At 41.7% G+C, this 26,983-nt stretch overlaps 1 protein-coding gene across 1 annotated transcript in view; it reads right to left on the bottom strand.

Moving 5' to 3' along the window:
- BMPER (BMP binding endothelial regulator) overlaps positions 1-26,983 on the bottom strand; it is a 276,446-nt gene that overhangs the window by 69,452 nt on the left and 180,011 nt on the right. Inside the window, exons 10-12 of the mRNA XM_060247726.1 lie at positions 23,161-23,206; positions 13,414-13,743; positions 2,789-3,125 (exon numbers count right to left, since the gene is read on the bottom strand). Of these exons, the coding sequence (XP_060103709.1) occupies positions 2,789-3,125; positions 13,414-13,743; positions 23,161-23,206 (713 nt within the window). The remainder of the gene's footprint in view (positions 1-2,788; positions 3,126-13,413; positions 13,744-23,160; positions 23,207-26,983) is intronic.

The raw sequence follows: 26,983 nt of genomic DNA, 5'->3' as shown, positions 1-26,983 counted from the left end.
ACCAGGTGGACAAGGCCAATCACATGACTCTTTCCTACCTGACTGGAACCTTCTTTTCAGGAAGGATTACCTATTTACCTTATCACCTACCAAGACAGTACCGGTTCCGAGGGCTTTTGATTTGGATTCTATTTTGGTGAAATTAGTTGTTTCCCCCTGTTTTTTGTATAGATTGACTTTGTTTTCTATTAAATTTTTGATGGTTTAATTGATGTCCTAACTTTCTTGTAAGCTACCATATGGATCTGCTTTGTTAGAAGGGCAGGATATAAATATTTAAAGTAAATAAAATCACCTGTGGACGCTTTCATACATTCACATAAAAGCAGATCCCATGCTATTGGCTGCATGTCAAGAAGAGGGTTCTTTGGGGAACTATGTCATGAGGAAGTACTAAAGCTGTTCATAAGGCATTTGACCTCTGATCACTGAGGTTTAGTCAAGCTTGCACAATGAAAGGAAGGGTTGTGTGTCTTAACAGCTACTGAGATCTTCCTCAATGGGTCTCAGCGGCTCTGGTCAAGCAACCACCAGGGACTGGAGGCAGGGGCCCTCCCCTCAGCTGAAGGGAGCAAGCAGATGGGTGTCTGTGTGAAAAAGGAAGTGCTGTTTGGGATACTTGAAGAAGCAAAAAAGAAAGACTGCTGGAGTTGGCTGGAGCCCCAAGATCTCACTTTCGGAGGAACTGATGTGTTCTAACTGATCTGCTGTTCTGTAGGGATGCTATAAAAATGTTGTAAGTCTCCAGTACTCTCTTGTCCAAAAGGAACTAACTCAAGTAGGTGCTGCCCCAGAACTTATCATCCCTCAGGGAAGTGGTGTGTGAATAACAACAGGTATTTTTTTTGTAGCAGGAACTCCTTTGCATATTAGGCCACACACCCCTGATGTAGCCAATTCTCCTGGAGCTTACAGTAGGCCCTGTACTAAGAGCCCTGTAAACTCTAGGAGAATTGGCTGCATCAGGGGTGTGTGGCTTAACATGCAAAGGAGTTCCTGTTACAAAAAAAGCCCTGGCTACTACATAGACCCTTCAGAATGGTAGACAAAAATAATGTACATTTCTAGCAGTCACTTCACATAAGTCAAACCTCCTTTGACACTTGAATCAAACTTCCTTTAGAAAAATCTGTCTGCTTATTTCTTTTAAATAGGTAGGATCCAAAGGAAGTCTTGTACTGGCATAACAACACCTACACCACCAGAATGGCATGCTCATTGTTGGGAGTGGGTTGTGAGCAGTGTTCCCTCTAAGCCAAGTTAGGATGAGCTAGCTCACAGTTTTTTAGCCTCCAGCTCACACATTTTTGTCTTAGCTGAAGAAAGATGACCCCAGAGCACACTAATTGATGCAGTAGCCCACAACTTTCATGCCAGTAGCTCACAAAGTAGAATTTTTGCTCACAAACTCTGAAGCTTAGAGGGAACAGTGAGTACTCCTCTCTCACTGCTGTTTATGAACGTCCCTGAAAAAACACTCTAAAAAAACACCCTAAACTAAATCAATAAACATAAAATAAGCAACAACAAACAGACAGCACCAAAACCTAGAAAACAGCATAACACCCAGGTGTTACAAGTTCAGACCACCAATGTTAAAAATAAAGTTAACAAGAGGGAAAATGTGGGTAACAATAGGCAGACTCATCTGTCACCATGCATCTACAAGAATAAGAATGGCTTTCCTCCCCTTGGTGCTTCAAACCTAATAAAAGGCACCAAGAAAATCTGCAAGGGATAGGAAATTCCATAGGTGAGGAGTAGGGTTGCTAGCTCCAGGCTGGGAAATACCTGGAGATTTGAGGGGTGAAGCCTAAGGAGAAGGACTTCAGTAGGGTATAATGCCACAGATTCCACCTTCCAAATTGGCCGTTTTCTTCCGGTGAACTGATCTCCATCATCTGGAGATCAGTGGTAATCCCAGGAGATCTTCAGCTACCACCTGAAGATCAACAACTATTGTGGGGAGCCTCCAAAGAAAAGTCTCTCTCCCATGCTGATCTGACCCATCTCTCTTCAGAGACTGAAGGCACAAGCAGCAGGGCCCCAGGTAAGGTCCTCAGCAGTCAGGTGGATCTCACTGCAATACTCAGGTTTCCAAAGCATGAAATACTATCTGATTTAAATAGTTTTACAAACCAGCCTCCAAATTAGAAAGAAACACCATCCTTTGGAATTCTTGCTTCCATCATTCCTCCCCCTCCCCCCTTTAACATTGGTTTAGAATGCCGAATGGTCCCTTTGGCCACATAAGCCATGCTACTCTTAAATGTATGCCATGCTCAAGGCTTTTTTTGAGCAGGAATGCACAGGAATGCAGTTCTGGATGGCTTGGTGCCAAGGGGTGTGGCCTGGTATGCAAATGAGTCCCTGCTAGGCTTTTTCTACAAAAAAAAGCCCCAGCCATACTACCTAATATCCTGTGGGATCCACTATAGGGAAAACGACATGCTGAAAGAAACTGAAAGGGACAGTTTGTTGCCTTATCAGCTTGCTCTGTTCTGAATAAGCTAGTTGTGAGTTAGTAATTTCTGTGGACATACTTCGAAGGTGGTAGGTTCCAGTCCCTCTTTGCAGCAACGCTATTTCTAAATTATTTCATAGGGTTGGACCCACTGTTGACATGCTCCCTCTCTTTTTTCATACTATAGTCACTCTTCCTTACTAACTTCTTATAGTTTTGTCTCTCTCTTCCTTCCTCTGTTCTATTTCCAGCAGATGTTCAGCATGTCCTTACTCCAGGGTTTTCCCCTGGTTCCTGCTTTGCTCATCAAAAAGCTGCACTTACCGATAAAACGTAGCATAGTCAACTGTTGAATGGCATGTCTGAAAATCCCATGCTTTGAGTTTCTGGCATTCCCGGTGGGCACGGAGTTTCACCCTCACTGTTCCCTGGCATAGTTCAGGAAAATGCTTCTTTGGAGGGCGAGTGCAAAACTCATTTGACTCCACACGCCAGGACTCGGCAAAGTCATCCACATCAAACTTGAAATTCCCATCTCCTCCAATCAGGTCATCTCTCTTGTGCCCATTGTAGTTGCCACAAAGACCACACAGCCTGCCCTTGAGATGCGGTGCTGCCATAACTTCAACAAAACTGTCTCCATCCCAAGAGATTTCCAGTCCTACAAAAAAAAAGTAAGATGATAACATACATATGGAAATACGAAGGTGACATGTGGTCAGAACATTGGTCCCTCAAACAAAGTACTATCTGGATGGCAGAAGCTTTTTGATATTCTTTCGCAGCTGCAATACCTGAGCTCTTTTCAACCAGGAATTGAACCTGGCTGATGGACACCCACTCAGTGTAGCAGGTAACTTGTCTTATGCTACTTGGCTTTGGAAAGAGTCACCTGCCCCCAAATCTCAACCTTTATGCCATGCTTATAACTTGCAGGAAGGAGTTTAAGTAAAGCAAAATAAGATGAACAGGTTGTACCACTTCATGCTGCAGGTGGGAAATATTTTTGAACCAATCTTAAAAAATAAAGACAGAAGACTAACCTGTTAGACAAAAGGGTTCTGATTAGGGGTGTGTGTTTGAACATATGAACATATGAAGCTGCCTTATACTGAATCAGACCCTTGGTCCATCAAAGTCCGTATTGTCTTCTCAGACTGGCAGTGGCTCTCCAGGGTCTCAAGCTGAGGCTTTTCACACCTATTTGCCTGGACCCTTTTTTGGAGATGCCGGGGATTGAACCTGGGACCTTCTGCTTCCCAAGCAGATGCTCTACCACTGAGCCACCGTCCCTCCCCCAAAAAACCCTCCCACTTTAGCAGCATTTTCTGGGTTTTTTAAAGAAATTAGGGTTTCTTTTTGATAGCTGAACCTGAATAAAAGCTGGTATTATTCTGCTTTAAACAGAGGGTCTCTTTAAGTGCCTTCTCGAAGCTGCGCTACAGCCATAGCTGTGTGATTCGACAAGTGAACTCAGAAGTCTTTTTCAATGCCTATTCCTCCCTCCATTGAAAATAATGTATGTTGGGGGCAACTTCTTAGGGGACCCATAGATTTTTGAGTGTTGCCTGAGAAGGGTGCAGTTTGGAGAGGACATGCTATCATTTCCAGGCATTCTGGAAATTTCCCAAAATCTTTACAGTAAAGGCCATAGAGAGTATGGGAAATTCATAGAGCATCACTTCAGAGGCACCATCCATAAAACAGCTCCCTCAGAGCCCCAAATTGATTCTCCATTATACCCTATGGGGACCAATGGTTTTCCCAAATATTTCCCAAATCCAAATACCATACTGGTATTGGGATTCAGGAATATTGGAAAATACCAATATTTTCAGGTTCAATATACCTGAATCCCCCAAAATCGGGGGTTTTCCCCCAACACCCCTAGTTCTGATCCTACCCAGAGAGAACTATATGCACATGCTAATCTTCAGTACTCAGAATATCAAAAGGACTCAAGAAACTGCTATAGCTCATTCCATTTATTACAACCCAAGCTCAGTCAACACCAACACAAGTGCATCAACTAAACACAAAGCTGTTATTGGTCATGTGTGACTATCCCAGGTACAGAAAAAAGGAGATTCCTCACCAAGTTCCAAACTAGTCATTTTTACATTGTTTCTAGGTAGGCCTCGCAACTGCCCAGGCCTGGCAACAACTTCTCCCACCCTTGAGAAATTGAGGAACGGGTGGGGGGGGGGATGACCTCTGAAGTAATGCGGTATGAATTTTCCATACTCTCTATGGTCTTTACTGTAGAGATTATGGGAAGTTTCCAGAATGCCACCTGGAAATGATATCACATCCTCTTCAAACTGCACCCTTCTCAGGAACCACCCAAAAATCTCTCACCATTTGCACAGGCGGTGATAGGAACCCTATTTCTAGGGGAAGCAAAATTTATACCTTGTAGAAACCAGGAGCATAGTAAGTGATCACATGAAATCCACTTAGTCTAAAATCACATTGATGTTGAGAGCTTTTGCAAGAACTCAGATTCCTCTACCTTAAACTCTTTTCAGTAAAATATCCCATACAGATGATCAGTGATAACTGGCCTATTTCCTATAACTGGAAGTTTTGTCCAACAGTGCCTCAAATGCGTAGAGCACTGAAAGGAAGAAATGACCATCATGGAGCTCTTTCTGTTTTAATTATCATGATTTTAATTTAGAGGATGTTAATCTGCTTCTTCAGAGTCCCATGGCACAAAGTGGTAAGCTGGAGTACTGCAGTCCAATCTCTGCTCATGACCTGAGTTCGATCCCGGTGGAAACTGGTTTCAGGTAGCCAGCTCAAAGTTGACTCAGCCTTCCATTTTTTCAAGGTCGGTAAAATGAGCACCCAGCTTGCTAGGGGAGAAGTGTAGATGACTGGGGAAGGCAATGGCAAACCACCCCGTAAAAAGCCTGCCATGAAAACATCATGATGCGACGTCACCTCAGAGTCAGAAATGACTGATGCTTGAACAGGGGACTACCTTTACCTTTAATCTGCTTCTATTATTTGCTTGCAACCTTTGGCATCCGAAAATCATTTTCTAAATCCCAAATAGCAAGTAAGTAAATATGGAAGACCAGGTCAGATCTGCAATAGACTGGACTGGAAGCAGGATTTTATTGTCCAGCAAGGTTTAAATCATATGAAACAATTTGTAGTTCTTTAGGATTTAAATACTAAATCCAGACCTGTTTTTCCCAATTCACTGTGCTGTACAGCAATTCAGAACCAATGAAATATGCTTTAGGCTCCAAAAAGCATATGTTTCTTTTTCTAATTATTTTGGAAAAACAATGAGTGGTTATTAGCCAGAAACAAAACGTGCTATTTTCATGTTTTCTAATTGTACTATACACCATGTATTTTCATTTGGGTGTATGTGGAAAATTGAAATAATTTAATTAATTGAACCATTCACTGCTGCAGAAAAACAGAGAGAGAGAGAATTATTTTGTGGAACAAATTTGAAAACCAATCCTTGACTGAGCATGTTTGGAACTTTTTATTTGGTGTCTCTTTTTGTCGAATGGATGAGTTCTGTGTTCATTTGGAGGGGAACCAGGATATAAATAATTGGTCAAATTCAAAGCCAGAGGGTACAACATCTGTCCCATCTGGAGCTGTTCAAAAATAAGAGCATTCTTTCCTCACCTTTAAAGGGTTTCCCCAGTTTTGCAGTTTCTTTTGGCAAATACTTAACCAGCTCTCTCCTTATCTTTTCAGTCTGGCAGTCTAATATGCTGAATTTGGGATAAATTTATACTTGTCACACACTGGGAATCTCATCTGGGAGCTACTACTCAATTGCTCCATAGTTTTATTTCCACTGAAAAGGCTTCCACAAATACTGAAGATAAACTGAGGACTGAATGCCAGCATTTTACAAGAAGCCAGATGGATACTGATAAATGTACAGTAGCTGTGCAGATAAAAGCATCCCCAAAGGCTAGAATGGTGAATATTGACCAGTGATTCCAACCCTCGTATCCCTTCCAAATCATTAATTAAAGCTGGATCCTAAACACAAGGTTATTTTTTTTAAAGACAATTAAGAGGTAGTCAGTCCATCTGAATAGTTTCTCAAGTATCTGGTGCAGTTCATTTAAACAAAAATGGCAATGAGCCATGCAGTGGCTGAAGGGGGGCAAGTGGTCTCTACACCTCATGCAATTCCCTTCTCATTTTAGAATTACAATAAAAGGTTCCTGGATTATGTGTGATTTGGTTCTGCTCTGTCCCTCCTTAGCTAGTACAGAAGTGTATGCTAGCCTAATGCGAAGGATCTTGGAACCACATATGTGTTCTCAGACCATATTGACCAGAGATCTTTGGACTCTCTGGGGCTAGCTATAACATAGAAGATGAAAGGAAATGTGAGGCACTGAAATAGTTATTTTGTAAGGACATTCTCCAGCTTTAAACATGGCCATGTCAATCTGCCTCCAAGCAGACCAAACGGGGGTTCCAATGCTGATTCTGTGAATTTAAGATTATGAGAAGGAGGGCAAGAAGGGTTGCATCAGTGCTTGGTTCTCATGGCCCTTTCTTACATGCCAAGGGAAATGCTGTTTGCCACTTTGGGGTCAGGCAGCAATTTTTCTTCAGACCAGTTTTGCCTGGGATCCTGGAGAGGTTGGGGGAGGGGGGTTGCCATCTTCTGAGCTTGGAGCAGAGGTCACTGGGTGTGTGTATGGGGGGGAGGTACTTCTGAATTTCCTGTATTTTGCAGAGGGCTAAACTAGATGACCTTGGGGGTCCCTTCCAACTCTATGATTCTACAATTCTATGATTATTTATAGTCCACTTTTCTAATTTAAAGCAAATTATACAAGGTAAAGCAGTGTAATCAACAGATCATCTCCTTCTTTGTTCCCCAATCCCCACCACCAACAACACACCTGTTGTGGTCTTCAGAGGGGAAGCCCTCTGCCTGAAATCTTGGGAAACCAGAGGAGATGGCACGGTGGTAGATTAATCAATGGTCTGATTTCATATAAGGAGTGAGTCCTGGTCTTTTGAGTATGGTGGGACACAAGCCCAATTTCACTTGGTATGGTGACCCACAACCCACCCAAGCATGCACAAATCAATAAAACAGTTAAAGTCTGGGAACTGCTTTCACAGGCTTCATAACCCACAGTTTGGGGAACACTGATATAAGATGTACTTGTTTTTCTGGGTTAATATTTTAAGCACCATAAATATTTTAGCAAACAGAAATAACCAGCTGCCTACACATGTAACAGATAAAAGGCCTGTGTTAAAGACATGCTGTGGTATCTCAATTAATGTTGACTCAGAAAAAAGCATTTTATTTTTAAAAAAACCCTCTGCCTTAAGGTGTTTAAGATATCACAACATAACCATAGGCATTATGTAACTTTGTTATCATGACTTGCACTAAGGGACATAAACTATTGGGAAAAGGAGTCATAGCTCAATGGTCTTATGTCTTGTATTCAGAAAATCCCATGCTCAGTTCCTAGTGTCTCCATTTTATCTCAGGCTGTGGAAGTGTTTGAAATGCCACTGCCTGAAGAAAGTTAGCAAAAACCGCTGCTCTGACTCACAATAAGGCAGTCGTATTTTGGTTTCTAAGCATCAGAAATCCAGCAAAAGTCCTTTTTATCACTACAAACCTATATATTTGAACACTCCATATCTTCCTTCAACTTTACACCAGCACTACCATAATGGAAAACATGATGTTGCATTGCCATAGCTATTGCTACACCTCACTTTTAAGCATTTATGCTCCGTCTGTTAAGCACGCATTCAGTATGAAGGCTTTTGGTTAATGACAACAATGAGTTGCAATAGACTGCAATTACATGCTCTTCAGTGCCGTTTTTGTCCCAGCTCTGCCAAAACAAAGATAATGAGGCTTGTGTAGTTTACTGAGCCGAGACAGAACAACAGAAGAACCATACTTGAGTCAATTGAAACCATCCAAAACTGTCCTCAGGAATTCAGGATTTGTTGGCAGTGAATAGACACGTTCAAGATGCTTTTAATTAGAGCTTGCGAATAATGTGTCTCTTGTGTGCATTCTATAGGCAGCCACAAACTTTCTTCTTCTTCTTCTTTTAATCTCACAATCCTGATGAAGAAGACCAGTATTGTTTTGCAGGAGACAAAGGAATAGGCGAATTAACCATGGATGCTGTGATACCTGCTTAAGCATTCTCTAGATCAGCGGTGTCAAAACTCATTTGTTACGAGGGCCGAATCTGACAAAAATGAGACTTTGTCAGGCCAGGCCATGTTGGTCTTAAAGGTGCTTTCTTTGTATTTCTCCCATGGGATCCAGGAAACTGGGCGAAGGAAGCTCTGGTTCTTTCCTTCCTTCCCCAGGGGATGAGGAGGGGAAGAAAGGTTTGGCTCAGTAGCTCTGCTGTTTGATTGAAAGAGCCTGGCAAAATAAGCTATCCTTCTTCCCCAAGGGAGAAGCCTCAACCAATGGAGAAAATAGAGGTTTTGCTCTGTAGCTCCTGTGTGATACAGCAAGTCTTGCAAAGCAAGTTGTTGTGCAGAAGGAAGCAAGAGAGAGAGAGAGAAGGAAGCAGATGACAGCCAGTTGCTCAGGGGCCTGATAGGAGCCCTCTAGGGGCCTGGGCCACATGTTTGACACCCCTGCTCTAGGTCATACATAGGCCTGCTTCACATGGATAAAGTGGTCAGGGGGGTTGGCCTAATATGCAAATGAGTTCCTACTGTGAAGCAATAGTGATGTCTGGGGTGTGTGGCCTAATATGCAAATGAGTTTCTGCTGGGATTTTTTTTTTTCCTATAAAAAACCCCTGAGTATATCTAACCTGCTTTATCATTTTGCAAGATGGCAATGAAATCCTAACCTTCAAAGCTTTTGACTTCAATGGGCTCAGAAGGGCATAACTCTGTTTAAAATTGTACTGTGGGATGCTTATCCAGAAGCAGATCTTCTGGCAAACAGGCAAACAGGCACATTGGCCTGCTGTTTGGAACAGCACAGCGGGTTGCTTCCTCGTGAGTAGATCTATTCTCAAGGCTGGCATTGCATTCTGCTGCTGGAACACTGCAGGCTAGAATGAGGCTCACGCAAAATATCCTGAGCATCTGGTGGGTGGGAATTTGGCCCTTTAAGTCCCAACTCATTTCAATTTGACATCCCTGGATTATCTCATCGTAACTAATGAAAGCTTTACAGTCAAGCATCCTGATCACTGATACGTTCTTAGGATTCATCCATCTCAGATTCCTGTATTTGACTATACCTGTTTTCTTTACGGTAGTTACCAGATGTTCTCAATTTCCCTATTAAATCATATTTCAGATCTGAATGATGCAAGACACACATGCACACAAAAGACTCAATCCAAACACAGAAGCAATTCATTTTGGCAGAAGGCGAACCCAGACAGATGTTACACAACACCACCATCCTTCAGGGAGATGCAGAAAACAGCTTTTTCTTCACACTCGAGGTCTAACATCGCACCATTTTTGGTTCAGCAAGTAATTTTCATGCAGGCCTGCTGGCTGGAAAAAAGCTTGCAAGCTTTGCAGAGGGTAGGAATGAGGAGCAGACCGCTGTTCTTGCTCAAGCTTTCTCGATTTATTTTGTTTCACTAAGTTTGTTTAAGTTGGGCACGTTTTACTAAACTTCTTCTTTGCTCTACAAGCACCTCTGGTGCAGGGCTTGCTTATTCTTGATCTCTCCTAGTACCAGGGGTGGAATTTTAGCAGGAGCTTCTTTGCATATTAGGCCACACACCCCTGAAGTAGCCAATTCTCCAGGAGCTTACAGGGCTCTTCTTACAAGGCCTATTTTAAGTTCTTGGAGGATTGACTACATCAGGGGTGTGTGGCCTAATATGCAAAGGAGCTCCTGCTAGAATTCCATCCCTGGTACTAGGAGAGATCAAGAATAAGCAAGCCCTACACCAGAGGTGCTTGTACAGCAAAGAAGACAAACTTAAACAAACTTAGTGAAAGTGTTATTTTTACTGATATGTGAATGCTCTGCTTTTTCAAGTTGGTCCCCATATCAAAATAAATTTGGATTTGTGAGTCACCATAGTGCTAATGTTGGGGAACCACTGCTCTGTAACATTGCTCTATGTCAGGGGTGGCCAACGGTAGCTCTCCAGATGTTTTTGCCTACAACTCCCATCAGCCCCAGCCATTGGCCATGCTGGCTGGGGCTGATGGGAGTTGTAGGCAAAAAATATCTGGAGAGCTACCGTGGGCCACCCCTGCTCTATGTGAACCAAGTGAGTGTTGTGGAATACCCTTCAGACTTCTTTGCAACACACAGGTGGAATTCTATGGCAAACTAGTAATGCTTTCTTGATAGACACTGAGAAATGGACAGAAAAGGTTCCAGGAAGCAAAAAATATGAACATTCTTTGCCCAGGTAATATATGATAGGTTCATTTCACGCAGTACCCACCTCAGTGATAGACTGCATAAACTGTACTAAGTTTTACATGTCACCAGCATTCCAATGCATATATGTGGTTCTATACATATAGTATAGTTCTTTTAAGGAGACAACATCGACTGGGATGGGAGATAATCATGTCCTCAGTTCCCAGAATACTTCCAAAGGAAAGTATTCAGACCATTGAAGGTGTTAGAAGTGCTAGTACAAATATGGTCTCTGAACACGCATTTATAGGAAACAACAGAGTCACAAAATATACTCTTCATTAAAGCTTGTAAGTGAAACATTCCATTAGCAAGTGCAATGGAACAATTAGGTTCAATGTGTACTGGTTTATTTACAAAAAGAAATTCAAGTCCAGTGGCACCTTTAAGACTAACAACGTTTATTCTGAGTATAAGCTTTCTGGCGCATGTGCACTTCTTCAAACGCTGAAGAGTACATGCACACGAAAGCTTATATCCAGAATTAATTTTGTTGGCCACTGGAATCAGGCTTCTCTACAGTCTTGGCCATAGACATGCATTGGTTTGGGCAATGCAATTGACTCAAATCAGCTTCTGTAACTTTGGACACACCAAGGCAAATTCACCAGCCATGATATTTGACTAGAAGTTCCAAGTATCTCATGCTGCCAATGGGCCACAGTACATTAATAATAGATTATATTCAATTCAATGGTCCAAAAGTTGCACAGAGATGCTTTAAAGACAGCCTTCGTCCCCCTGCCCCCACCCCTCCCCGCTTTTATATTTGTAACCTGCTTTTAGTGCAACTAGGTCTCAAAGAAGCTTACAATACACAAAATCACATTAAAACATATACTAATTTCATCAAACAGCATACATTTTATTTAATTAGCCCCTTACCCAACAATCTGGTTTCTCTTCTATTTGCAGACCTTTTACCCCAAAATGGTTCTGTTCAATATGTGGGAAAATCAAATCAACTGGCATCGATTTAGGTTCATTGACAAACTCCAGTGAATCTTACATATTTCACTCGATCCGCAAGGGAATACTGGATATTTACTCCCAATTAATAATTGCTGGAGCAAAGGGCACATGCTCACCCCACTTCTTGGACCTTCCCCTTCCCAAATTTGTATGGCTCCGTATTTCCCAAATTTAATAAACCCACGCTGAGCTTTTATGTTGGCCAGACTCAACATATTTCCTTTGTCCGTGGTCTCTGGTAGGTATAAGGGTATCCTTTACGAATAGAGACAGTGCAGATGTGATAGAGAACCTGATTCTATATGGCACATACTATTAGACTGCTCATTACTCACCCCCACTGATGCTGCCTGATCAAACCACTCCTCCTAACCCCCAATCTGGTGACAAACAAATGGATAGAGTTTTTGTTGGCTGACAAATGTCCCTCAATTACTGAGCAGGTTGCAGAGTTTTTGGCCCTAGCAGCGAATGAGAAAGAAATTAAAAATGGAGCTAGGTAGGGAATACCCCCGCTCCACTTTTCTTAGTTAAGTTTTGTTTTAACCATGTATCCCTGTGTTGCCTGTGCCGGCAAATTACTGTGGTTTGTCTGTCCTATTTTGAAGTTTCTTTGGATCTTGTATTTCTCTTTTGTTATGCCAATGAAGGTTATGTCTGTCTGTCTTATTTAACTACTTTGTTCCAGTATCACCTTTAAGCCCAGCATCTGTCAGGCATTTTATGTGACTGCCTACAACTAGGGAACTCTTGGAGAACTGCCCAAGTCTGAACTGGGAATTTTTCCTAAAGTGTGGCTAAACATTTTATATTTGACCTGGCTTTTAATAGATGGTTCTCAACAAGCTAAAAGGCCTCTTCCAATCAAGTCAAATATTAAACTTCAGTGTTTCATGGATATTGTACTAAACGTTGATCTTAATGTACTAAACTTTGATCTTACTATCCTACCTGAGATTCTGAAATAGGCAGACTAATAGTGGAAATATATATATATATATTTAAAAAAATGTATAAGGACAGTGTGTTAATATCTAAAAGACTTGTTTATGGGCACCAAGCAATCTTACCACACTGCTCTTTTCCCTTAGATTTTAAAAAAATATATCAGAGTTACAGAAGAACACAAATGAAACTGCCTTCTACTGATGGCCATCTGACAGCAATGAAGATCCTGTGAATTTACGGGGAGGTATTTGTGAGTTTCCTGCATTGTGCAGGGGGTCGGACTAGATGACCCTGGAGGTCCCTTCCAACTCTATGATTCTATGAATCTGACCCTTGGTCCATCAAGGTCAGTACCGTCTACTCAGACTGGCAGCAGCTCTCCAGGGTCTCAGATGGAGAACTTTCACTTCACTTACTGCCTGGCCTTTTTAAATGGAGATGTGGGGACTGAACCTGGGACCTTCTGCATGTCAAGCAGAGGCTCCTCCACTGAGCCAGAGTCCCTCCCAGATGAAGAGATATTTAAGATAAGGCATACAATAGCCCCCCGCCCCCATCCTAGGCATTGCAATTGTGACAGTCTTTGTAGTCTAAAGAAGAATAACAAAGGCACCTGCTTTGGTTGTCACTTTCAAAAGATACCCTTCCAAGTCGATGTGAAAGTGCTGCGTTTCGTAAGGCAGGGATATCCGTGTCCCATTCCACTTCACGGTGAGGTGCTGATGGAGACTGACGGTGCTGCTGCCCAGCACAAGATCTACAGATTTTGTCCAGGAGAAAGACCGAGTCCGCCGGGCATCGTTCTTCACCAGCACCTGGAAGGGCGAGGTAGAGGAGGAGCAGTCTTTCGTCAAAACGTACTGACATGTTCCCTGAAAGTTAAATGTCCGTCCGTCAAAAGTGTTGTAGTGGGGGTCTCCAAATACAGTGCAAACGCCAGGCTCTGCAGGTGAGTGAGAAACAAAAGCACCGTCAGGACCATCTGATGTTGGGAAAGGTGGGGAATTATATGAATACAAAGACTCTGCCAACATTTAGGGCCACCTGGTACATGAAGGGAGCAATACCAAGCAGGTCCACTCAGAAGTAAGTCCAGTTTTATTCAATGGCACTTGCTCCTAGGAAAATGGCTTTAGGATCACTGCCTAGATAGGGTCAGAGGGTCAGATACATACTCAAAAACATAATGTGTCACAAGACTCATGTTTGTGGCATGCAGATACAGTGTGCCAAGATTGCTTAAAGCTCTCCACTGAGTGTACACAGGGACAAAATCAGGCTTGAAACATGTGGAATGGCTTTCAACAGGCATAATGCAGATGTCTTCCTGGAGTGATAGGTTATAACAGGGTTGACCAAATTGCAACTAGGGAGCCAGATGTGGCTCTTCCACATATATTGTGTGGCTCTCAAACGCTCACTGCTCAATTGGCTGGCTTGGAGAGGGCATTCTCTCTTTAAATCACTTCTCCAACCCAAGCCCATTAAAGTTGTTTTCTTTCCACCCCTCTCTCCCTCCTCACCATCTATTCGCTTTCCTTCCTTCCTTCTTTCCTTGTAGCTCTCAAATATCTGATGTTCATATCTTGTGGCTCTCAAACATCTGATATTTTTCTATGTGGCTCTTATGTTAAGCAAATTTGCTACCCTTGGGTTATAATGTGGCTTTGTTAAGAAAATGCCTGCATTCTGTACAAAAAATGTCCATATTTTATAAATTATTTACTAATGGTGGGATCCATGCTTTGCATACCACAGTATTAGGTTGCAATTCTGTTAACACATATTTCAGTTTAGTCACTAAGATATTTTGATGCTTGAAAGCTTGTATCTTGTTGGTCACATGGAAGGGTTGGCAGTGTACTTTCCCCTCTTTTTTGCCCATCAGTAAACAAAACGCCCTGCACTGCATAACAAACCAATTTGGAAGCTCGATTAAATTTAAATAGAGGCTAGTCAAATAGAAAAGTGTAGATGGGGATGAAACAGGGAGAAGGCAACAAAAATCCTTTAAAGTTTTCAGTTCTAAGCAAAGAAAACCCATTGAACTCAGTGGTAGCTTGCTTCTGAACAACCAGCCATACTATTTGTCTATATATCCTGCTGTGCATGCAAATGCTATGAATTAGGTACAAACACCACAATACTAATCATATCACTACTACAAATCATGAAGATTCATTTCAAAAGTTTCATATTTCCCTCATACATTTACATTTAGTACCTCAGCCTTTCTCCAAGAAAGCTTATGTGCACTCTCCTTCTCCATGTGATTCTCACAGCTTATGCACAATCTCCTTTCCCATTTGATTCTCACAATAACTCTACAAGACAGGTCACACTAGGAGACAATGACAATTCCCAGGCCATCCAGTGACCATCAGGGCTGAGCAGTTATCTGGTCACCCAGGCTCAAATTCAACACAGTATCCACTGTGATAAAAATATCTATCCGACTTTCATATTCTTAAATGAGCCACCTCGGTGGGAAGGGCGGGATATAAATCGAAATATAAATAAATAAATAAATAAATAAATAAATAAATAAATAAATAAATAAATAAATAAATAAATAAATAAATAAATAAATAAATAAATAAATAAATACTTGTGCCAGGGAACTGCAGCCCAGTCAGGACTCTTAGGTGTACAAAAGGTTTTTTTTTTAAAAGCAGGAATGCACAGGAATGCAGTTCTGGCTGGCTTGGTGCCAGGGGTGTGTGGTCTAATATGCAAATGAGTCCTGCTGGGCTTTTTCTAAAAAAAAAAGCCCTTTGTGAAACAATGGTGATGTCAGGGGGTGTGACCTAACATGCAAATGAGTTCCTGCTGAGTTTTTTCTACCAAAGAAGTCCATAGATGTTTTGAGGATGCACACCTATTGCTTACATTTTATGTGCTGCAATTGTGGTAGAGTGGTTTGGTTTGCATGCTGAAGTGGATTGGGGAGACCTAAATCCAAATCCTCTCTTTGCTTAAATTCATCAGGCTCTTGGGCTTAAAAATAGCAGATAAAACTAGACTGCAAATCCCACCCCCCAAAAAAGCATTTTAACTATCAAGGCAAACCAGCTGAAGTGAAATACTTTAAATTCATGGGAATTAAGCTCATAATTAAAGTCCACTGAAGGAAATTAATGGGATTTCTAAATATCCTCTTTCTCCTATAAACCACACAGAATGGACATCATTTGCCAAATGACAGAGGCTAACTCAGACATGGGTGCAAGCTGTCTACTGCCATGCACAAATGCACACTTAAATGACTAGAGACAGCTCTCAATTCTCTTTCCCATTGTGGATTTAAACTTTCCATGTTCAACGTCCACTGTTTTCGATCAAGAATCTAAGTAGATCACACAGCTTAGTTGTCCCTGGGTCTGGCAATCTCACTTTACAAGCTCATGGCATGGAGAGCTGATTCTCTAACATTACTTAGCCATTGGAAGGAGCTCTGAAGGATTCTTGGACTGTTTCTGTGGTATCCAATAACCCACATGCCACAACAGAAGAGAACGACATAACCATCTTGGGAAGTCGGCCATCTTGCAGGTGAGAGGCCCTGGAATTTAAGACCTACACAATCTGTGCAAAAGGCAGCCGGGGAAGGAAAGGACAGGACACCCAAACAGTCAAGTCAATTCCAATGTGTCCAGATGTAACATACCCCGGGGGCAGGGACTGTAGCTTATTTACAGCAGCCAAGGAAAATATTATGTAAGCTATAACTAAGAGGGATTTGGATGTTTTCTGAGCAAAAATATGACATTAAAAAACAGAAAAGAGAATAATTTGTTCACACATACATAACTCAACAGAGCGCACAACGCAAGTTAGCCAAAACGTGAATTAGGCTTCAGTATCAAAGCAAATAGCTGGATTTTAAATTAAATAGGAGGAAAGTTATTAATTTGAAAGCTGGCTATATCGCATACAGAGCTGAATTTCATTGCACTCCCCATTTTGCAAAAGGGGTGAAGCATTGCCATACTTTTTTCTATCCCACTTGCTCTGCTATATAATTTTTTTTGGGAGGAGGAAGAGGAGGAGATTGGATTTATATCCCACCCTTCACTCAGAGTGGCTTACAATCTCCTTCCCTTCCTCTCCCCACAACAGAAACCCTATGCGATAGGTAGGGCTAAGAGAGTTCTGAGAGAACTGCTTTTGAGAGAAACAGCTCTTTGAAGAACAGTGACAGACCTAAGATCACCCAGCAGGTGCATGTGGAGGAGTCAAGAATCAAACCCGGTTCTACCAGATTAGAGTCTGTGTACTTAACCACTACACCAAACTAGCATTACACCAAACTAGCTTTTAGTGGCACAACCAATATTTACCCGGACAAGATTCTATGCACACTTCACACAGTAAATGTGTCAGTTCAGTGTACACCGCAATGTGGACAACACAGCCACATTGGGGCCATAGCTCAGTGGTAGAGCATCTGTTTGGCATGCAGAAGGTTCCAGGTTCAATCCTTGGCATCTCCAATTAAAAAGGATCAGCTGGCAGATAGATTTCAACCTGACATCCTGAAGAGCCACTGCCAAGCAAAGTAGATAAGACTGAGCCTGACAGATCAATGGCCTAGCTCATAATAAGCTTCATGTGAACATGTGCAGATGTGTTTGGGATCCCTGACTGAACCAGGGTTTCCAGACATTGGAAACATTTCAAAGAAGCATTTAAAGATGCCTGTACATACATATAGTTCATCTACAGTCTACATGTTTTTTGCTGCAGGGAAAACTGGTAGAACACATTTGTTGCATAAAGTACAGTGTGGAGCTGCCTTTAAAGTGGAGTGCATCAACAACTATATGCATCACAATAGTTGACAGCAAAGTGGCACACTGTATTACACATAAAATTACACCCCTTCAAATGCCTAGATTCAGAGATATACATCTCAAGTGTCTATGTTAATATTTCATACCATAGGTCAATTGATAAAGTAAACTAGGACTCCTAGAAATGACTTGAATTTGCGGTTTTAGTAATCTGAGCATAACCAAGCACAAATTAAGCACTTTCAAACCTTACTGATTTTACTGTGAATGTTCTCTGATGTGCTTAGCTCTCTTCCACTGAATCTAGTAGGGGTGAATGCAGCACTGCAATCCTAGGCAGGTAAATTTCACTTCAGGAATGCCCATTTAAATCAGTTGAACTATGGTTTGACGCATTCAAATACAGAGTTGACACATGAACCATCGAAGCACTTGGAATCAATGGATTTAAACTGGGGTAACTCTACATAGGATTGTACTCTTCAGTGCTCAACTTCATATGAATTCCGTCTTACTGTTCAGTTGATCACACTGATGGAAAAAGTAATATGCGAAGCAGTCCTGACACATACAATTTCAGTTGCTATTCTAACAAAACTGCAGAATGAATGAAAAACATGAATAATAAAGAATTAGTCTCTCAACTGAATCATTTTTCAAAATGTCTAGTGAAACTTAATGCACCCTTGGGCCTAAACACCTGAGTGGATCAGGACTAATTAACATGTGGGATTCACATGGATCAGGAGTAATTAACATGTAGAATTCACTGCCGCAGGAAGTGGTGGCAGCCAGAAGCATAGACAGATTCAAGAGGGGATTGGATAAACATATGGAGCAGAGGTCTATCAGTGGCTATTAGCCATAACATACAGATAGAACACCAGGACTGGAGCAGTGATGCTCTATATTCTTAGTGATTGGGGGGCAACAGTGGGAGAGCTTCTAGAGTTCTGGTCCTGCTAGTAGACCTCCTGATGGCATCTGGATTTTACCACTGTGTGACAGTGTTAGACTGGATGGACCATTTGCCTGATCAAATGTTCACAAAGTTTTCTTAAAGTTCTTATATACTTATGATTGATCTATTTTGTTCACTATCCTCTGAAAGTCACCACTCCCCCCACCACCTCATCACCATGGTGCTTATGTTGTGTTGACAGTTACCAGCCTACATTCTGTTGCTTGGTTTTGCGGCCAATGTCTGAACTATTGTTTACCGTGTTGCCTCTGATTTGGTACTACCAATTTTTATTATACCGTTTTAATCCTGATATGTGGACTTTAATCTTAATATGTTGTTTTATTGTTGTAAGCCACCCTGAGCCTGCTTGCGGGATAGGGTGGGATACAAATCAAAAAATTAAATTAAATTATCCATCTTTGCTGCTAAGTAATCCTGGCCAGTGTCTTAACCTCCACAATGTTAACACTTTATTTATACCTTGCATGCTATTCCCAATACTAGATGCCAGAAAATTAGCAATCCAGCAGTAAGGCTCCCACAATGAATTGGTAGGATACCTGCCATTTTGAAATACCATTCTACGCCATCATCTTCAGCCTCTGGCTTACTAACAGCTCAATTGATCTGTAATTCATAGCAAGCAGGATGGTCTTTATAATTCTCTTGCCAAATAGATTTATACTCAACCCAAGAGGGGCTACAACTGTTTTCTAAGCCATCCCACCATCCCTGGAAAAGCTCATTTTGATTTTCAGTGGGCGTCAACACTGAAATGCAAGATGACCGTTTGCATTTTTCCATGCCTCAATCAAGTCACTTTCCCACAGTAACAAGTACAATTTGTTCCTAATGAAGCCACCTCATTGCTTGGCATGTGACTCCTATTCTTTTACAACAGTTTACCCCAACGCTCCGTGGTGAAAGCACATTGCCTTTGGTTTCCTACTTCTCAGGGGTATTATTTATATAAATTGCTAGGGAGGATCAGGAAACATTTGGAGTTAATAGTTTTTTTTCATTTAATCAATCATGGTGGTTTTTGTAATTCATTAGAATAATTCAGAAAGAGTGACTACACCCTTTTCTTTTAATCCCACTGACTTTCTGCTTATAAATATGTTCAATACAGGTCAGAAAAATGACAAAACTGTATTACATTATGTGGAAAATGCTCTCATTGTTGCTGTGGTCATCTGCAACTACTCACTGCTTCTTAATATGTTTAAAGCAAAGGATATTTTGTGGAATTAACTGTGATGGAAAGTGTAGTCAAGTATTCTTTTAACAAATTGTAATTCAGGCCTCTGTCAGTCAAGCCCTAGTTCCAGGGGGGTGCCCAAGAAATTCTGCCTATCTGAACATTTATGAGCTGCTCCTTCTTGACTTTGTCCCCTGTATATCCTCGGTGCTCTGCATCTCTCATACATCACATTTCTTTTCTTTTTTAAAAGCAGGTTTTAAATTGTACCTCCACGCTGCCTTATAAATCAATGTTGGAGAGACTTAACATTTTGCACTTGCTTTCTTTGGAGGAAGTAGACTATTGCTGTTTCCAATAATATACATTCACACCTTTGCAAATGAACCTGGGTCTTGCTCATTTCCCCAGGAATATTTTGAGACATCAAACTCCAATCCAACAAGACAGAGTTATGGACTCCTAGCTGCAGACTATTTCTTCAGTGTCTGGGCTGGCTGTCAAAGATTGTCTTTTGTGAGAAAGGGGACTGCTTGCGAACCATCTGGCTACAGCAGCTGTGCAACCAAGAAACATTGACAGGATTGGTGTCAGCCTTTGGCTTCGTAAACTAGGCGGAATTCCACCTGCAAAGGCCAAATAGACTGGGCTGGGAGAAGCAGCAAGCAGCTGTGTGCAGAAAGTTTCATATAAGGAGGCTCTTCACTTGATGGCTCATACATCAAGTGGTGAATTCAAGGGGCGAATGAGACATCACAGATTGAATGACTTTTCACATTACAACCAGGGCTCTTTTTGTAGCAGGAACTCATTTGCATATTAGGCCACACACCCCTGATGTAGCCAGTCCTCCAAGAGCTTACAGTAGGCCCTGTACTAAGAGCCCTGTAAGTTCTTGGAGGATTGACTACATCAGGGTGTGTGGCCTAATATGCAAAGGAGCTCCTGCTACAAAAAAAGCCGTGATCACAACACATCACCTCGATGCTTTTCAGTGGTGTCCCTTCACACATTCAGCTTCAAGCAATCAAGAGATCCACATACATGTGAGAATGTGCATTATTAGAAGAGCCATTTCATTCACCATTTTCAAATCTTGGCATGAATTCTAGAGAAGATTCTTCCTTTCTAGCAGCCATTGTTCACTTTACTTTTCAGATTTTTTTTTTTTATGCATGCCTGGGTACAAAATAAGTACACATCCCAACAAGAGTTAAAGATGCTAGCATATTGAATTTGGTACAGGTCTTTCTATTTTAAAAAATGCATGAATCCAATCATTTCCCATGGCTACTTCTGATAGACTGCATGTGTATTTCACAGTTGAATGTGGAATATCAAAATGCAAAGTGAGAAGTGGCAGAAAGATCCCACGCTCTTTCTCAGACTGGCTTCCAAGAATGCCACATCGTAAAGCTTTTCAGATGTTACATCTGTTGATATTAAGCAGCATGTACTGGATGCTCACACTACCCACAGTCCCCCAGATATGCACTGTCACTATTTGGTCTGAAATTGGCACCATGCATGCATTAATAGACACATTTCAGATAAAACAGTGACCATGCATGTATTGTCTGGTTCAGGGTTGGCCAAATTGTGGCTTGGGAGCCACATGTGGCTCTTTCACACACATTGTGTGGCTCTTAAAGCCCCCAGCACACTGTCTGACAGCTTGGATAAGGCATTTGTCTCTTTAAATCACTTCAAGCCAGCCTACAGCTTGGAGAATGAATTTAAAGTTAAAGTTGCTTTCTTTACACCTCCCCATCTTTCCAACCTTCCTTCCTTGTCTTATGGCTCTCAAACATCTGACATTTATTCTATGTTAAGCAAGTTTGGCCACTCCTGGTGTGGTTGGATACACCCAAATATTTTATTTTTATTTTATTTATTTACCTTAAATTTGTATGCCACCCACTCCACATGCAGACTCTGGACAGCTCACAGTCATAATATAACAATAACAATACTTTATGATTGTAAAATCTGCACATATAAACAATTTATAATTTAAAACTTTAAAATGGTGCTATAAAATTTCTTACAAGGCGGTCCAGCTTCATTTTAGCTCTTAATTCTCTGTATAGCTCTATTGGGTGTCATATAGGTAGATGGTAGTATTCAGCAGTAAAATAGTGGCAGCTCCTCACGCATTAGTTACTGTTGGCCTGCTGGAAAAGGTCAGTTTTACAGGCCCTGAAGAATTGGGAGAGATCCCGCAGGGCTCTCGTGGTCTCTGGGAGTGCATTCCTTAAATTAGAGGCTGCCCCAGAGAAGGCCCTCACCCGTGTAGAGCATGATCTGGCCTCCCTTGGTCCAGGGATGGATAACAGATGTTGACTTCCTGAATACAGTGCTCTCTGGGGTATATATGTGGAAAGGTGGTTCCTTAGATAGACAGGTCCCTTGGCCCTATAGGGCTTTAAAGGTCAATACCAACACTTTGAAGCAGATTCGGTACACAAATATAACACCTGAAAAAGCCTGTCTGGAGATACATATGTCAAAATGAACAGCAGCAGCACCTAGGTCTTCATTTATAGACTAGTGTAAATAAAACAAACAAGCATGCATCTATTATTTGTGGGCAGGACAGAAACAAGTAATTCTTTAATCTGCTATTCTGTTTTGAAACAAATTGGTCCTCAGTCACATGGTCAGACTGCATGACCAGCAGCTAAAATAAGGGTAGATTACCTAACACATATTATTATCATAATCCTTAGAAATGCTAAGTGAGGTCCGCTAGTATTAGTATAAACACACTGAAGATGGAAAACTGAGGCTGAGAAAATATTCACTTGCTTAAGACCACTGAATGAATTCACAACTAAAGTAAGACTCTCCAGGTCCATTCTCATAACAGCAAAGAGATCATACATTCTAGGCAACATTTTATGCAATAATCCAGTTGGGATTGGGCTATCTTTCATTCAGAATGCTTTTAGCAATCATTTTCATGCTAGCAAACTGGGAATTTTAAGCAGAACAAATTCTATTGGAAAAATTCTATGCTATCCTTAATTGCAGGATAACTGTATGTATCTTGGTCCTCAAAGCCCCACAAGTCACTTTGTGATGCATGCAAAACACACTGATAGAAGCCTCTGAGGACTTAGACCCTTACGTCATAAATCTCTTGCTGTGGGTTATCATTGGAAAGTAGTTTGAGTATAAACAAGGAAAGACGGAAAGCACTGAGACATCTACGGAAATAACATTTGTGAATAATCTTTTTTCTGCTGCAACAACTGACTTCCATTACTGAGCCTGCTCCGGCGGGGAGGGCGGGATACAAATAAAATTTTGTTGTTGTTGTTGTCAAACTGTTTATCAATTAGAAGTCTCATGGAAGGGGGACAACTGTTGAAGAGCAGTGTGAAGAATTAACTTACTCACTTTCAGTGCAAATGGGGCAGCATCCTTTTCTGTTCAGGATCTTTCCCTATTTGGAATAAATACAAACAATGTTTAATGTTTTTTTTAATGTTAGTGCAATGGTCACATGGCGGCAAGTGTGAAACAATGTTCAAGATGGTGGATGTGGGGCTAGGGTTGCCAGTCTCCAAGTGATCCCCTGGTTTGGAGGCCTTCTCTCCACTTCAGGGTTATCAGGAAGGGGGGCGCGAATGTCTGCTGGGTACTGCATTATTCCCTATGGAGACTGATTCTCATAGGGTATAATGGATAATTGATCTGGGGGTAACTGGGGCTCTGGAGGGGGCCTGTTTTTTGAGGTAGAAGCACCAAATTTGCAACATATCATTCAATACCTCTCCTCAAAAGACCCTCCAAGTTTCAAAAAGACTAGAGCAGGGGGTCCAATTCTGTGAGCCCCAAAAGAAGATGCCCCTATCCGTCATTATTTCCAATGGAGAGAAGGCATTTAAAAGGTGTGCGGTCCCAAAATATACAAGTGACCTTGATGTCCAAAATGATATGTGATACTGCCACAGTAAAAAAAAAATGCAGAAAAGTCAATTAAAGGGAGATGGAGAATTTTGCATAGGCATAAAGTGGCATTATTATATCAAAAACCCAGTTTTAACTTCCAGAATTTGGGGAGTAAGCATTTTTCTATCCTACCAAATGAAGGAGAAAGAAAACAAATGTAAGTAAAATAGAGTTGCCAACTGCCAGATGGGGCATGGAGATGTTGTGCTATTACAACTGATCTCCAGTCAGCAGCAATCAGTTCCTCTGGAGAAAATGGCAGCTTTGGAGGGTGGAGTCTATGGCATCGTATGCTGCTGGATTTCTAATATGAATCAGTGTTTGAATAACAGCATAAACAATACAATTACTGACACTAATAAGCACACAGGCGTGGATATTATTCAGATCTTCACACCAGACTTCAATAAGGGTTCATTTTCATCCATGAAATTGGTTGGATTTACTTTATCTACATGCATAAGGCAGCTGTACAAATGGTCCATGGCCAAGCCCCATTCAATTTGTCTATACTGACTTTTTAAAAAATGGTGTTTTAGACTTAATTGGCAAGGGAAAAGAGCCAAGCTGCTTCAGGAAGTCACCTTAGAGTAAACAGAGAACAGAAATAATTGAGGCTTCAGAGCACGCTTTAGGACAGAAGAAATTTTCCAGCACTCCTGGCTCAGTAGACAGTCAAGTGCCATTTTAATCAGTCCATTATCCCTCCATTTCAAGGTTCAAGTCTTCATTTAATGTGCTGCTGAGGCCAAAAACCTTTGTTACAACTTCTGGCAAAAACAGCAATGGTCAACATTGAGAAACATGAGGTGTTTGGGTTTTTTGGAATCTTCCACAAATTCCTGTTTAAAAACCAGCTTCAATTAATTGCACTCAAATTAGAGGCTCTGGCTGAGATTCAAGGAGCTACTTTAAGGTGTGCCCGAGGGTTCACACACACCCAATGGGATTTTATGTTTACTTCTTTGCTTCATCAGCAGTCTCCTGTGCCGTATCACAATCTGCATTCAAAAATTCCCTTCAGTTTCAAAAGATGAGCCAGGTGGCATGAAAACCAGATGGGCGAAGCCTGCTCAGACACACTGAACTGGTCACTCTGTTCTTTGGAACCTGGCCTAAGGGTCAGATTTAGGGGTTAATTTCAGAAGGCCAATGCCAGCTGACTGATGCTTATGGAGAAATTCAAGAAGTTACCCCTGGGCAGTTAACTCCCATCTAAAAATCCCAGCTGATTTTCTTTATGAAGAAGATGACAACCTTCTGAGGTCTAGGCCTCCATGGATGCTCAGCCATTTGAACTAAGCATGCAACCACTGTCAGACTGAGTCAGATGATTCTAGCTCAGTATTGTCTACTCTGACTGGCAGCAGCTCTTCAAGGTCTAGCAGAGAAGGCTCTTCCCCTGTACCTTCTTCTTCAACTGGAGATGCCAGAGGTTGCACCTGGGACCTTTTGCAAGCAAAACACGGTCTCTACCCACAGCCCCATCATCTGCAATGTCCCTTCCAGTGAGGAGAACTGCACTATCCATATGCTTCTTTGTACTTTAATTAGCCTAGAGACAGGTCATCTCCATTCATCCCTACTATTCCAGGCCAGTGAGTTGTGATTATTCTTTAGTTGCAGAAAGGCTTTCTATACAGACTTTAGAGGCACTCACTTGTACGCTAACATTTTACTTATCTATTAATGAACAAATAAATAATGCACCTATTACAGGGCTGAGCATTGGAACTTCCGGGGGCTGGACCTTGCTAACAGTGAGCTTCATACTAAATTCTGCCTAGCAGGCAGATTAGGAAGGCATGAGTTTTGACAGCCACTTGCAATCCCATATTCAGATGAGTTCATCTTTTGTTCTGGGCTTCCAGCAAAACCCAAAAAGTTGCTTCTTTTGATATAAAACATTTATTGTAATAAATCACCCTCATGTCCTTTTAACGGGAGCATGAAAGTCCACAGGACCATCCTCCCCAAATATTGCATCCACACGGGAAGTTTTAATTGGGCAGAGTTCTCTAGCATGGATGGGAGATATGCAGCTGACTGCCTGTTAATTGTGCTGGATAGTCTTACTTCAGTGTTTGAGCTGCAGCCATCATCCAAGTTGGAAGTGGCAGGAATTCAAGCAAAATTAGGCTCTGCAAGCCAACCTGCTAAGCCTGGTTACTTGAGCTGCCATGCTGGCACAGGAACCTGTTTTTGTCTTGTGGAAGAAGGAAGGCCATTATTATTAACATGTGCTGCTGGAGTTTGTTAGCACTGAGAGCTCCCTTAGGAGTGGGCTCAAGAGGCGAGTCCATTTTCATCCATGAATATTTATGAGCAGGCCACATCTGAGAATCTAGGCAGTTTGCAGGATCTTTACCTTGATTTCTTTTAATGTGACTTTTATATCCAAGGGCTGTCCTCTCTTCCCCACCTCCTCTGTCTTTTTATAAAGACAAAGCTAATTAGGGTTATTGTTGTCTTTGGTAGTGGTGGTGGTGTTCAGGTTGTGCAATACGAGCAGCTGCTCTTGTTTTGTGCTTCATTTGGCACTGCAGTTAAGATCAGCAACTTTTCTTTTTCATTTGTTTGTAACAATAACAGATGTGAATGAAAAAAACTTAATACTCTCTATGTTAGGCGCAGGACGGCATGCCCAGAATAAATTTGAATCTCACCTCACACTCAGAGGTTGAAAATGTATTCACCAGAATAAAACTCTCAAAAAAGATAGTTCAACCAAAGAACAGAGGTCTAGAATTGTCACTGGAATCCAGAAAACAGAAGCCACACACTGCATTCCAGTGACCTTGTTTTCCCTAGCCCTCTTTTGGATGTTTGACTGAACTGCTTGGGTATCCAAAAAGGGTTGGAGGAAAGACTAAACAGGGCCTGGGGGCATCTACAGAGAGCCAGCTTGGTGTAGTGGTTAAGGACTCTAAACTGTATTTGATTCCCCACTCTTCCACAGGCAGCTAGCTGGGTGACCTTGGGTCAGTCTCAGTTTTTGAAAGAACTGTTCACTCAACAGCAGTTCTTGAAGAGCTCTCTCAGCCTCACAGGATATCTGTTGCGGGGAGAGAAGGGAAAGAGATCGTATGCCGCTTTGAGACTCCAAGTGAAGGGCAGGGTATAAATCTAGTCTCTTCTCTTCTTCATCATCTGCTGCACCTCTCATTACATTCTGCTCCTGTCTCCAGTAATTAGTACAAATATGATGCGAGCAGCCATGGAGAATCCACCCAACAGTTGTAGGATCAGAGGCTCCAGTACACACCTC

This window comes from Heteronotia binoei, chromosome 10, assembly GCF_032191835.1.
Source record: "Heteronotia binoei isolate CCM8104 ecotype False Entrance Well chromosome 10, APGP_CSIRO_Hbin_v1, whole genome shotgun sequence".
In the NCBI taxonomy this organism is placed as follows: Eukaryota; Metazoa; Chordata; class Lepidosauria; order Squamata; family Gekkonidae; genus Heteronotia; species Heteronotia binoei.
The sequence above is the reverse complement of the archived record's forward strand: the minus strand, read 5'-3'. Positions and strand labels throughout refer to the sequence as shown.